This window comes from Eulemur rufifrons, chromosome 1 (assembly GCF_041146395.1).
Source record: "Eulemur rufifrons isolate Redbay chromosome 1, OSU_ERuf_1, whole genome shotgun sequence".
In the NCBI taxonomy this organism is placed as follows: Eukaryota; Metazoa; Chordata; class Mammalia; order Primates; family Lemuridae; genus Eulemur; species Eulemur rufifrons.
In genome coordinates, this window is record NC_090983.1 from 31,243,910 (window position 1) to 31,257,640 (window position 13,731).

At 38.5% G+C, this 13,731-nt stretch overlaps 1 protein-coding gene across 1 annotated transcript in view; it reads left to right on the plus strand.

Annotated features, from left to right (window-relative positions):
• The window catches only part of TRAK2 (trafficking kinesin protein 2), a 62,730-nt gene extending 53,601 nt beyond the window's left edge, over positions 1-9,129 (plus strand). The window contains exons 14-16 of the mRNA XM_069485153.1: positions 12-278; positions 2,218-2,323; positions 5,582-9,129. Of these exons, the coding sequence (XP_069341254.1) occupies positions 12-278; positions 2,218-2,323; positions 5,582-6,260 (1,052 nt within the window). The 3' untranslated portion in view covers positions 6,261-9,129. The remainder of the gene's footprint in view (positions 1-11; positions 279-2,217; positions 2,324-5,581) is intronic.
• The last annotated feature ends 4,602 nt before the right edge of the window (positions 9,130-13,731 follow it).

Below are 13,731 nucleotides of genomic sequence, written 5' to 3' on the forward strand. Positions count from 1 at the left end.
TGCATATTCAGGATCACAGACTCTGCATCACTGGCAGCAGCTTGCTCAACCAAACTTGGGAACAATTCTTGATCCCCGACCAGGTGTCATTACTAAAGGCTTTACCCAGTTGCCCAAGGATGCCATCTATCACATCTCAGATTTAGAAGAGGATGAAGAGGAGGGTATCACTTTTGAGGTTCAGCAGCCTCTTCAAGTGGAACAGAAACCTTCAATATCCAAGCCAGTAACAGGCATCTTCCTACCGTCCATTACTTCAGCAGGTGGACCGGTTACAGGTGAGAAGAGTACTTAGTTGAATATGGTCTAGTAACCAGAAGTACTTGGCATCCTGACTTACTGTGTGGTCAGCTGGCTACCTCTGCTCACTGGAGTATACTCAGTCTTAGATACTGGATAATGAAAATCTATGGCATTGGTAGCATTCCTAATTCTCTCCACTTTATCTTAGCCAGCCTGCATAAATAGATTGGGCAGAGAGATAGATCAATTCACTCAGTGCTTTGCAAACCTTTTAGGCTCAGGATCTCTTTACACACTCTTAAAAATCATTGAGAATTCCCGAGGGCTTATCTATATGGGTTATATCTATTCATATTTACAATATCAGCAATCAAAACTGAAAATTATAATTATTAACTCATTTAAAATGATAATTACATGTTACACAAGTAATGTTTTATGAAAATAGCTATTTTTTTAAGTAGTAAGAAAAAAGGTTTGTTTCATAATTTGTTCAAGTCTCTAATTTAGGGCTTAATATAAGATAGCTGGATTCTTGTTATCAGGTTCTACATTCAGTCTATTGCAATATGTTATTTTAGTTAAACAACAATATGAGGAAAATGCAGCCTCACACAAACATGTAGTTGGAAAAGGAAAGCATATCTTAATAGTCTTTTCAGGTATTTATAGATATTCTTTGATATTACACAAAAACTTGGTAAGTAGTAGTTCCTTGAACGTGTGTATGTGGAATGTGGAACCCTGTTGGCGAACTTTTCATACTTTGGTACGTTAAAATGCATGCACTTTGAATATATCTTTTACCCATGCATGATTTTATAACATGCATTGGTCATTTAGAAAATATTGGTTCCCTGAGTTATGTAGATGTTCCAAATGTTGTTCATTATATAATACACGAAAATCATATTAATGTTACCACATAGCTCAACAAAAAAAGGCTGTAAGTATTAGGAAGCTTTCAAGGTTTCACAGGTGGATAAAAGTTTTCCAAAACACAAATTTTGACTTGAAATCTCAAATTTTGTCACTGACAAAAAATACTGTCACTTGTTTTTCTTGAAGGGACAGGCTCATTTCATTCATTTTCAGGAAAATGTCTGTCAAATATCGAAGCCTGAATAACTATAGTTTGTCTGTTGTACTTTCAAGTAAAAATGATGTTCCATGACAAAATGTCAACTCATTTGCACAAGTGCTTTCCCTCTAGATAACCACTGTATCTCAGTATGGAGCAACACTTAATGCATACTTCCCGTTTCATCACACAGAATAGTAAAAAGATTTAAGGGCTAAGATTTAATAGATAATTTAATAGATAATTTTTAGTGTTTAATAGATAGGATTTAATAGATAATTTTTAGTGTTTCATCAAGGGCATTCTTAAGTGAATCTGGTTTTTTTTTTTTTAATACTGTGAGTGCATGACAATGAAAAGTAGTAGTACAACTTGATGACATTGCCTTGATTTGTGCTAAGGAGCCAGCAGTTTTACCCACCATGGCTTTTGCACCAACAGTGCCAAGTGTCAACCCAGCCAAAAAGAAAAGGCCTTCATCTTAGCATCACTCTGAAAGTGGTTTTGACCTGTGGACTCCGGCAGAGTCTACAGGCCATACTTTGAGAACCACTAAAGTATTAGATAGTTTGGCTAGATAGTTTAGATGAATACCACTTGATTTTTAGTGGTTTTTTTTCCCTCATTTCTAAGCTTTTTTTTATTCCTTTTGATTTACAGTTTTAAAGGATTCAGTTATATACTAACCAGTTGATGCTATTACAATCTTTATTTATATTTTATTTCCAGATTTGGAGATTTTTAGTCCAAAAGGCACTTGATAGATGCTGTATTATTAATAAATAATAATTTATTTTACATTATTACAATATTAACATTTACATTATTACATTTTTACATTATTAACCTAGTCTTTTGATTTTGTGTTTGCTCCCTAAAAATCTCTATTTCAGTTGCAACCTCAAACCCAGGAAAGTGTCTATCATGCACGAACTCGACATTCACCTTCACCACTTGTAGGATATTGCATCCCTCTGACATCACTCAGGTTACCCCCAGGTAAGAGTGTCTGAGAGACCTAGGGCCTCACTTCTTTCCTCATCTATGTTTTCTTGAATTTCTTTTTTTTAATTACTTTCATTTTAATTCCAAGAATTTTAATTAATGTTCTGTGATAATTTGTCTTTAGAATATTTTCACATTATATTTTCTCATTTGATCATTATAACTCTTTGAAGTAGGCAGGGCAAGTGAATATGTATTATGTAAAATAAAGAAACTGAGGCATAGAAAGTTGAGGTGACTGGTCCAAGGATAGACAGCTAATAAATGACCCAGCTGGAGCTATATCCAGAGTTAACCAAACTGCAAGGTTTTCAGAACCAGTGCTCTGCATAAGCTCACCGTCACTACTGACACCACCTGCAAGTTCAAGGGGTTCCCAAAACCACTTCCTGGTTCAGTAATTTTCTAGAAGGATTCACAGAATTTGTTTGAGTTTTGCTTCTTTTATACAAGTTGGTATCCTAGAAAGTTTATTTATTAATCTTAAACTTGCCTTCCCAAAACCACTTTCAGGTTCAGTAATTTGCTAGAATGATTCACAGAACTCACAGGAAGCCTTTATACTCATGGCTATGACTTATTGCAAGGAAAGGATACAGGTTAAAATTATCCAAAGGAAAAAGTATGTAGAGGAGAATCTTGGAGAGTTCATACTTGAAGCTTCCCTTGCCCTTAGTATTCATTACCCTACTGGCATCAGTGCGTGAGAGTGCACACAGAATATTGCCAACCAGGGAAGTTCACCCAAGCACTGTGTTCAGAGTTTTTATTGGGGCTTCAGTGTGTAGGCACGATTAATTACCCACAGGGTTGAACTCAGCCTCCCAGCTAACTGATACTGCATGACCCACAGCCCATACTCTTAAGTCACATGCTGGGTCTTTCTGGTATGGCCAGTTCTTACCCTAAGATGATTGGGTGTGGCCAGGCCCGCCCTAAGATTTAGTGTGACCAGCCCCTACTCTAACCAAAGACATGCCTGTCAGTTATGACAGATTGCCTCCTAGAAGCAAAGGCCAGATGTCTCTACACAGGATAGAACATGGATATTCTAACACATAATCCCTTATTAAGCCATACTGATGCTGTTTTTATCCTACCAATTCCCAAAATTCTAAAGTACTTTTCAAAGATATGTAGAACATTGTAGGGATAATTTTAACTAGAAGTAGAGAAGAAAGATGTTGCAAGGGGGAATCAAGAGTAAGGATATAAAATGGCTAGAATAGTAAAACTGGTATACAAATTGTACCATAAAGTCTTATATACTTGCTAAGGTGAACTATGTATTTGAGTCTTAACTTTGTAGCTAGGAGTGTGGAGGGAAATAAGATTCTGATTCACAATGTCTACAAGATAGAAGCAAATCAATTGTTTAGGGAAGCGTTTGGATGATAACCAGTAAAGTCTGTACTAAACAAGCACATCTGCAATTTTTCTACATTGTTCTTGTAGTCATCAAGATAACCAGTTTTATAAAATTGGTTCTTGAGAGGACTCTTAATACAGGTTGATACCATCATATGAAGTATACAATTTAGGTAAACACAGGCAATTCTATAGTAAAGTAGGAATGGGAAGGTAAGAGACTGGGAATACAGTATATAGACTGTTCCGGATTAGAGGTTCTTAGTTGGACTGGTTTGGCCAAGGAATCAAACTTGTTTGAGTTTTGCTTCTTTTATACAAGTTGATATGCTAGAAAGTTTATTTAGTAATCTTAAACTTGCATTTTGTTTATAATCTTTAGAAATCTTGGTATCTTGATATACTGAATATTTTATGTTGAAGTGAAATACTGGTAAATTTAAATATTTATTAAATACTGGTAAAATTTGTTCTTGGGGGAAATCAACTAAAGAAGTACCCTCTCTGTTTCATCACCATTTCCTTAAGCACATGCTTTCCTTTAAGCATACAATAAGAAGAAAGATTCTATAGCAGTCAAAGCTTTTAATTATTTTTAATTTCTTAGAAACACATGTTTCTTTTTTTTTTCTTCTGCTAATTTTTTATTTTTGATGATAATTAATGAAGTTTGAAGAGAATGTTATAGAACCATACTTTTTTTAAATTAAAATAAGTGTAGACACCCTTCCTTAATTAGAGAGAAAATGATGAAAATTCGCACTGCCCCTGGAAACACTAAATGCAATGTGTATAGTTTGCCTTCATCTAAGAGGCAAGACTTTACTAAGAGATTGGTTTGTCCTATGAAATAACTGTGTATGTTAATCAACAAGAAGTAATTACTGTAATTTCTTAGAAACACATGTTTCGAGTCAAAGTTGAGGAAAAAATCATTCCATGAGTATCCTTTTACTATTATTGTTGGGAATTAACATTTTTTGAGAAAATGAAATTTAAGAATTAGAAATTTATTATTTCTCAGTGATATAAAATTGAAAGATTGAAAAGAACAAATTTCTCCTTAGAAGAGCATTTCATGTTTAATTATGAAAGATTGTGTTTTCTAAAAAGTTGAATAATTATTTACCCATAGATTATTGTCTCAGTGTATTTCACTGTATGGAATGGATATATTAATAAAAATTTCTAAAGATTATATTCCTTAATCTTTAAATTTCTTTGATTCCTATCATAAAATTTGGTTGTATTTCTACAGATACACTTTTTAGAGTTAAAATTTAAGAGTAGGCCGGACATGATGGCTCACACCTGTAATCCTAGCACTCTGGGAGGCCGAGGCGGGAGGATCTCTCAAAGTCAGGAGTTCAAGACCAGCCTGAGCAAGAGTGAGACCCCATCTCTACTAAAAAATAGAAAGAAATTAGCTGGACAACTAAAAGTATATAGAAAAAATTAGCCGGGCATAGTGGCACATGCCTGTAGTCCCAGTTGCATGAGAGGCTGAGGCAGAAGGATTATTTGAGCCCAGGAGTTTGAGGTTGCTGTGAGCTAGCCTGATGCCACGGTACTCTAGCCCAGGCAACAGAGCAAGATTCTGTCTCAAAAAAAAATTTAAGAGTAACATTATTTAAGAGCATAGCAACCTTTTCATATCCTGTTGGAAAGAAATATGTTTTAATAAGTTAATGACTAAGTTACAAATTACAAATAATGAAACAATCATTGAAGTATGGTCAAAATTTTCATTCCTCAGATCTATTCCACAGGCACAATTCCTCATGTGTTGGCTGTTACTAAGGATAACTACTACAATTACTTCAAATGTCAGTTTGAGGATTGCTTTTTATTCTTAAACACTCTCTCCCACTTGTTTTCTCCCAGCTCTGGGTTCCCTTCGTTATCCTGTGGAAGTAGTGGTAGCAGTTCATCAAACACGGCTGTGAATTCTCCTGCCATGTCCTATAGACTCAGCATTGGTGAATCCATCACCAACCGACGAGATTCTACCATAACCTTCAGTAGCACCATGAGTTTGGCCAAACTTCTACAAGAGCGAGGCATCTCTGCCAAAGTGTACCACAGCCCAATTTCAGAGAACCCCCTCTTCCAGCCGCTCCCTAAATCCCTAGCTATCCCTTCCACACCACCAAATTCACCGTCTCACTCACCTTGCCCTTCTCCTTTGCCCTTTGAGCCTCGAGTACATCTCTCTGAAAATTTTTTGGCCTCCCGACCAGCTGAAACATTCCTCCAGGAGATGTACGGCTTGAGGCCCTCCCGAAGCCCTCTTGACATTGGCCAGTTGAAGATGAATTTAGTGGACAGGCTGAAGAGACTGGGGATAGCCCGAGTGGTCAAGGCCCCTGACGCCAAGGAGAATGGAAGAAGCCAAGAGGCAGAAACTGGGCTTCAAAAACCAGATTCTGCTGTTTATTTGAATGCACGTAGCAATTTATTGGGTGGACTCAGGAGGAATCAGAGTCTTCCAGTCATGATGGGTAGCTTTGGCGCCCCAGTTTGCACATCGTCACCCAAAATGGGTCTCCTGAAGGAGGACTGAGGTCAGCAGTTAGCTGAGCTCCTGCACGGATCAGCACATGAAGGGTAGATATGCACTGATGCATGTGGTCTGGTCTGACTTGAGAGAAAAGGAATGTTGCCGAAGGGTTGTGAATGTGGAAAAGGGGACGTGGAGGAATGGAAACAAAATTGGGATGAGGCCCTAACGGATGAAGTCTCATAAATTGAAAGTATAAATGAATGGGCCGTGAGTGTTTGGAGGCAGAAAAGGAAGAAAGGTTTAATACACTCCTTCAGTTGAGTTTTCTTGCCTTGAAAATAAAAAGTGAATGGAAAATAAATTCAGTAATACTGAAACATACCAGAGATACTGAACTTGCTGGCACATTTACTTCTGGTGAGCATGGACAAGGGGAACCCAGGTTAGAAAGATGGGAGGAGAAAAAGGAGTGACTGTTGCTTACAGAAAGCTGTTCTGAAGGGTCGGTGGGGTAAGCTCAGTCTGTTATCTGAGATAACAGTGACATGGCTTATATGTTTCCCCTGCTAGTGTTGGATTAAATTACGCATCCATCAAATAGGATGCTCACAGCATTAGCAAAATAAGGAATTTTATCTTTTTCATTAGATCAGAAGTGGAGACTCCCTTTTTCCTTTCCGTGTTCAGGCGTTTGAGCCACTGGCAGCCCAAACACCACTCAAATTGCTTTGTATTTATCATTAATAAAAGTTCATTTTTTTAAATTTGTATTTTTATACAACCTCCAAAAAGAACCCAACATAGGTAAGGGATGGGAGGGATTTACTTTTAAGAAGGAAAACATGGGTATATTGGAACCAAGGAAACTGGTTTTTAGAATATTTCTTCAGGATAAATGCAGTAGTGAAGGAATACAAACATAATTGCATGTCTTTCAGATTTCCTTAGGGGTGGGACAGGGTTAAACCAAAAGTGCAATCATAGGAATTAGGGAATGTTGTATATTTATATATGTAAAATTTTTTGTGAGGAAAGTTGGTTGCAAGTAAACCAACTTTTTCCAAAGTGCGCTATGCATATTTTTAATGAAAAGTGACATGTATTTGCACAAAAATTCTCAGGCATATTAAATTATAAACTGAAGTAAAACCCAGGTGCTTGCTTTGGGATTGTGTTTTCTTCTTAATGTAAAATAAAATTAAAACACATCTGCCTTGTTCTTGACATCTGTAGAGTTAGAGAGTGGACTTTTTAATGGGTGAGTCAAGCCTTTTTTTCTCTGAGGTCTTCTCTTTCTTTCTTTCTTTTTTTTTTTTTTTTCCACAAACTATGTGAAATGGCAGAGTGAGACTCTGGGATTGGGTTTCAGCGTTCAGCAGTGTGACGCAAGGGTATGAATTGGAAAGAAACAGATCTGTCTTCTGAGTGTTGCTGATCCAGTCTGCTTCTCATCAGATAACCTGTTTTTGTCTAAGCAGGGCAGGTCAGAAAGAAATGCCGTTATATGAAAGACATGACGAAGGGAAGGGGAGGGAGGGAGGGAGGAGGCTAATAATTTTGTTTATGAAAATGGGAAGCATATTACTTCATCATTTTGGTGTTTTATTTGCAAATGTTTTGCTCCTTTGTCCCGACTTAAAAGCAATTTTCTGAAGAATTCTTGACTCTTGCTCATATGGTTTCCATTGGCACCCCTTTTCCCAGGCCAGGGAGGATCTGTCCTCTCTGCTTTTGAGGTGCCTCCCCTACATGAAGAGCTGTGTGCTCAAAAGAGTAGAAAAACCACGCATGCAATGGTAAGAATGTGTGTTTTCCACGCTTTTTAGAATCTTTTAATAAAACTTATCTAAATAACTTTCTCAAAAACAAAGGGTGAAGCTGTCCTCTCCCTTTCTCTCCCCTTCACTCAGGCATGCTGAGGTCAACAGAGTGTGCACGTTAACTCAGAAAGAATTCCAGCAGGTTCATAAGGGAATGCAGTGGGCATTAAATAGAAGAATTCCTGATGTTTATATTTGCTAAATATTCAGTTCATTTTTTTAAAAATGCGTTTGAATATCTATTTCATAAAGTGACGCTAGTATGCTTACTTTAGCCAACTCTTACAGCTTTTTATTTGTTCCCTAAGAAAATAATCTTCCTGTTGCCTGGACATTTACAGTTTCCAAGAAATATCAGGAAGTAGGAAAATGTAGGGCCAGAGAGTAGTACAAAGTTAAATTATCAGATTTATGTGCATTATATAAATAGCTATACATTAAACTAGATTTTTAGTGCTCTGTATTGAGTATAATTTGTATACTTTTTGTAATCAATGACTAAGTGATCACTTTGGAGGCAAAGTCGGGGCATATTAGCAACCAAATAAGCACATCTGATTTAAGACAACCATGCTGAGATTTTTGAAAATTATCATGTCGATATTCCCCCAGAAACACAATTGCATACTGGTGCAGTCATGTCTCTAGAAATGAATCCTGTCTTAAAACTGGGTTTTGCTATTTTTCAGATTTCCACCTAAAATCATTTTTAGTATATCCTGAGACTCTATTACAACAGAATTATCTGCAAAATATAGTAAGAAGAACTGGAGCCTTATAGCAAGTTCCTCCCAATTAACCTGTTATGTTTTGGTACTATTCACGTTTTAGTTTTTTCTATAATATCAACTGTATGTGTATTTTCATGCCAGTATAGGAAACCTCAATCTTTTTTTTTGCCCCCCTTCAAGGTTTTCAGTGATTATACCTCAGGTATTTCTGAGTATCCTGTTATCTAGTAGGAGAGATATTTTCTTGAGCTCAGAATTAAAAGTTCTCCTAAATTATGAAGATCCCAAATCTTATGTAAATAGCCTTAGATGTGGATCTTTAGGGAGAAGTTAATGACCATTAACTTTTTAGAAAGTTTTATATGTTAATCGATTTGACATAAATGAACAGATGTTGACAAGGGAGGAAATAAGTTAGAAAAAGCGGCTCACAACAAGAGCCTATTCTCTGTGAAAGGTATATTTTACACAGTATTCAAAGCTTTTTATTATTTTTCTGATCATTTCAGTACATAATTAGTACTTGGCTGTTGCCAACATCAACTTTTGACATCTGGAACTAGGGCTCTTAGTGTTTAGTGGGGCCACTTCTCCGATGTCAGATGCACGCAGACCTGTCCTGCACGTGCAACACAACCGCAGCACAGTGCAGTAACCGAGGGGTCGCATTGCAGGGCACCGTCCCCTAGGAGTGGGCACAAGTGCCCTCTGGGACAGCCAGGGAAATGCTGTTGTTTGATATCTTAGATTTCAGTTTGTCAAACAGCTCTTTGTACACCTACCTTTGTTTTGTCAAATGTAAATCAGTTAATAAACATGAGTAGCTTCTTAAATTGTCGTTTGTCTGTGTTTTTGTCCCAGCTATTTGCACAGATGATGCTGCACTAAGTCTTTTCTTTCCATTATGTTGTTTTTGGTCAGAAAACTACCTTTATGTGTCAAACCAACACACAAAACAAACCACTGATAGTTGTAAGTAGTAAGTAGATCTTATTGTATTTTCTTAGTTTTTAAAGAATAGGGTCTATATATATACCATAATATTTCCTTGACAAAACAAAAACAGCAACAAAAAATAAAGTTTAAAGCCATTGATATGCAAATATTAAGTCTGAGAAGATTCAGAAAGTGAAGCAATTCTTTTCCTATAGTCTACAATTTTCTGTTGACACTGTTATCTATTTAGAAATTGTTTACAAGAAACTAAATTTGAACAATGTTAGATTCTAATAGAAAAGGTCCTTTGATATTCTATTATCTCCACAATTTAATTTCTGTATTTTTTAAAAGCTCATTCACAAAATGTTCATAATTCTAAATGGATATTAATAAATGATGCATGAGACTCTGATATGAAATTTAGTGCTAGTCTCAGCATCTTTAATTGTTTTCTTTCACAAATGATAGATCAATAGATGTGTGTTTAAGTCCAAAAACCTTCTGATGAAAGTTAAGATCTGGAGCTTTGATCATCCTGTTGACCTCCATCTCTGTTTTCACTATATTAAGTTTGAGTTATGCTAATGTCAAGTTTTGTTTTCTACTTTTTTTATTACTTTTTATGAATCAAGGGCCAAAATGCCACAAAATTTTCAAATGAACAAATGTTACTGTGCAAGTTGGGCAAAGATTTTCACATCACATTCAAATATTATAGGTTAGAAAATTTTATGAAGTATTTCAATTGCATATAATTCACTACAATTTATATGGCTATTTTCACCAACTCTCAAACAATCTCTAGATCCATCCAGTAATATGAAGAGTTAGTACCCATTCATGTTCCATTTAGACCAAGGGTATCAGAATTCATGTTGCAAAGCGTTCTTCAGCCACCACATGCAGTCCTTGCAAATACCACTCCAATATATGAGTACCTGTGGAATACAAATTAAGGCATTAAAAGAAGCAGGAAATGGATGTTCAACACCACTGGAAAACGGTATTTTCCTTTATGCATGAATCTTGCATTCATGCTCTCTGAGAGGTTTTGGAAAGTTACCTTTACACTTACCTTACCACTGCTGCCCTCCTGCACTCCAGAGCAGTCTGTCTCCGACCTTAGCAGCAGCACGACCCGGCCCACAAACCATAGCACTTGAGCGCAGCCATCTTTTTTTTTGAAGGTAAAGAGCAAGAGATGTGGAGAAGCGTTTCCTGAGACCTGAGTGGTGTCAGAGATGAGAGCAGATGTTCAGGGTTATGGATCTTGCTGTTCCAGAGCTGTGCCCATGTGTTCTTTAATCAACTCAGGCTTTTGTGTGTGCCTGGGCCATGCAGAGCCCTCTAAAGCCCGGGGCTCACACCAGCGGCCCCTCTCTAGGGGCGAGGGCCGCACTGCAGGCTTTCACACGATTCCTGTGGCTTCCTGGCTGGGGCTGTTCAGGAGCAGCTGAATGAGTCCGTGGGTGTTGGCATAGCACCACCCTAAAGCCAGATCTTGAAAAATAAGAAATAATCAAAGGGAACTGGACAAGTTGAAGATAATTACAAGCTCCTTAAGAGAACGCTGTGTTTTCTACGCTGGGAGTGTTCTCATAGCACCACAGATAGGGCTACACAGATGGCAAGCTGCTAAATGCTCCCAGCCGACCACATTTGCCACCTCATGGGGGTGGCAGCATCGCACAGGTGGCGTCCATTTCCCCCACCCACGTGCACACTAATTTTGATAATATAACTGTCTGGATTAAGTCACAGTTTCTCTCTTTTACTCACTCAACTTACACTTTGTCACGGTGTTGGTATTCTGCCCCCCGCCCCGTCCCAAATACTAAGGCACATGGCTTTGGAGAAAGATACTGAGAATGGCACTTTGCTAAATTCAATCAAAGAGAAGAGCAGCTAACACTCAGCCCCTAAAAGCCTTCATTTCCTTCCCCTCTGCTGTTTTGGAGCTGGCAAAGCTACACTCATGTCCAAAAAGAGGAAAGGGGGAGAATCCCAAAGCAGTGGTAGTTAGTGCTAAGCCCCGCCGGGCCGGGCGGCTGAGGTTTTCCTTCAGCACCTGCTTCCTTCGTCTCTTTGTTTTAAGCCACTCTTCACCTGACATCCACATCCTTTTACATCATAAGAAAGGATTTAGATATAAAATTTACACAATAGACTCAAAGTAAATATCCCATCTCTAGATGGAGATAGATTTGACTAGAGGACTAGTCAAATTTATCAATTGCTGTCTTTGTAATTTCTTTCCCTCCTCGCTGTGAAAGTACGTCTCCATCTAGTCTGGGCGTGGTGCTTGGAGACGCGGCACCCACAGTGCAACCGTAAGGCCTCCCGCAGTCAGCACGCTGGGGCCGGCATGAGGAGAGCGGGAAAGAGCCCGGTTCTCCAAGGACATTGCTGAATCTTTGCACCAGCTCTCCAGACTTTGAATTTCACAAAGTCAATAAACCTCTTTGATATATGCCACTTGCAGCCAAGTAACAGCTCTATGCATTTTAACTAACATAGGGCAACACTATGAGCAACATTGTCATAAAAAATACCAGGGTCCTCAGGGCTCCGTTCTAGACACTCTTCTCTTCCTACTCTATCCCTGTGTGATCTCACCCACCCCTGGGCTTAAAATAGCATCTACTCTGCAATCTCCTACATCTGTTTCTAGCCCAGACCCTTCTTTTGAACTTTGAAACCCGTAACAAACTTAATAGACATCCCCACTTGGCTGTCTCCCTGGCACCTCAAAAACTGAACTCATGATCTGCGCCCCCTGAACCTGTTTATCCTCCAGACTTTCCGTCTCAATAAATGGCACCACCGTTGACGCAATAGCTCGAGCTAGAAACCCAGGAATCACCATTGCCTCGTCCTTTCCCCTCACCCTGCTGTCCAATCAGTCACCAAGTCCCAGGGTGTCTCCTCTCCATCCCCCTGCTGCTCCCTCGGGGGGCAGGGGGCGCATCACTCGGTCTCATCTGGACCACGCCAGGCTTCCTCACTGCGTTTCCTGCCTCCCCTCCAATTGTTTCTCCACCTCGCAGTCAGATGATCATTCTGATGTGCAGATCTAGTCAGATCCCTTCTCTGATTAAAACTGTTGCCTGAGTCCACTGTACTAGAAGAGTAATCCCTGCTATAAATGTCCCCGCATCTGGTGAGTCTCTTTAATATAAGACTCACTGTGCTTTTGTTGAGCTTTTTCTCCCTCCTTCTTCTTTTTTTGAGACAGGGTCTCACTCTATCACCCAGGCTGGAGTGCAGTGGCGTCATCATAGCTCACTGCAACCTCCAACCCCTGGGCCTAAGCGATGCTCCTGCCTCACCCTCCCAAGTAGCTGGGACTACAGGTGTGCACCACCATGCTAAGCTAATTTTTCTTATATTTTGTGAGATGGAGTCCTGCTATGTTTGTTGCTCAGGCTAGTCCCAAACTCCTGGCCTCAAGTGATCCTCCCACCTCAGCCTCCCAAATTGCTAGGATTGCAGGCTTGACCCACTGCACCTGGCCTGTTGAATTTATTTATTGTTTTCCCATCAGTCTCTAAGCTCTGTTGAGCACAGGAACTAAGGTATTTCCCCACACTGAACAGCAGTGCCTGGCACACAATAGACAATAAATGTGGAGTTGAATGAACAGATGAATTTATAACAATGTTTTGTAAACTGTAGGTTGTGACCCATCAGTGGATCAAGAAATCACTCTTGTGGATTACAATCAGTTTTCATTTTAAAAAGAAAAAGAAATAGAAGAGAATAGCAAGCAATAAGGGTATTATTTCACAAAATTATTATAAAATATATACAATATATTTCTTGTAATGAGTTGCAGTAAAATCAGAATGAAAGCTATTGGTCTATAATAAGCAAACACTTTTTTCTATAGTGAGAAAAAGCAGATTTATTTAGATTTAAAAACAAAAACAAAAACAAAAAACCCTGAAACCCTAAGTACCTGAAAAAGACCCCTGCCCTGGGAGATTTGTACTTTTACAGATTTCAAAGCTTTAAATTCAAGGAATAATGTGCTACTTTAGA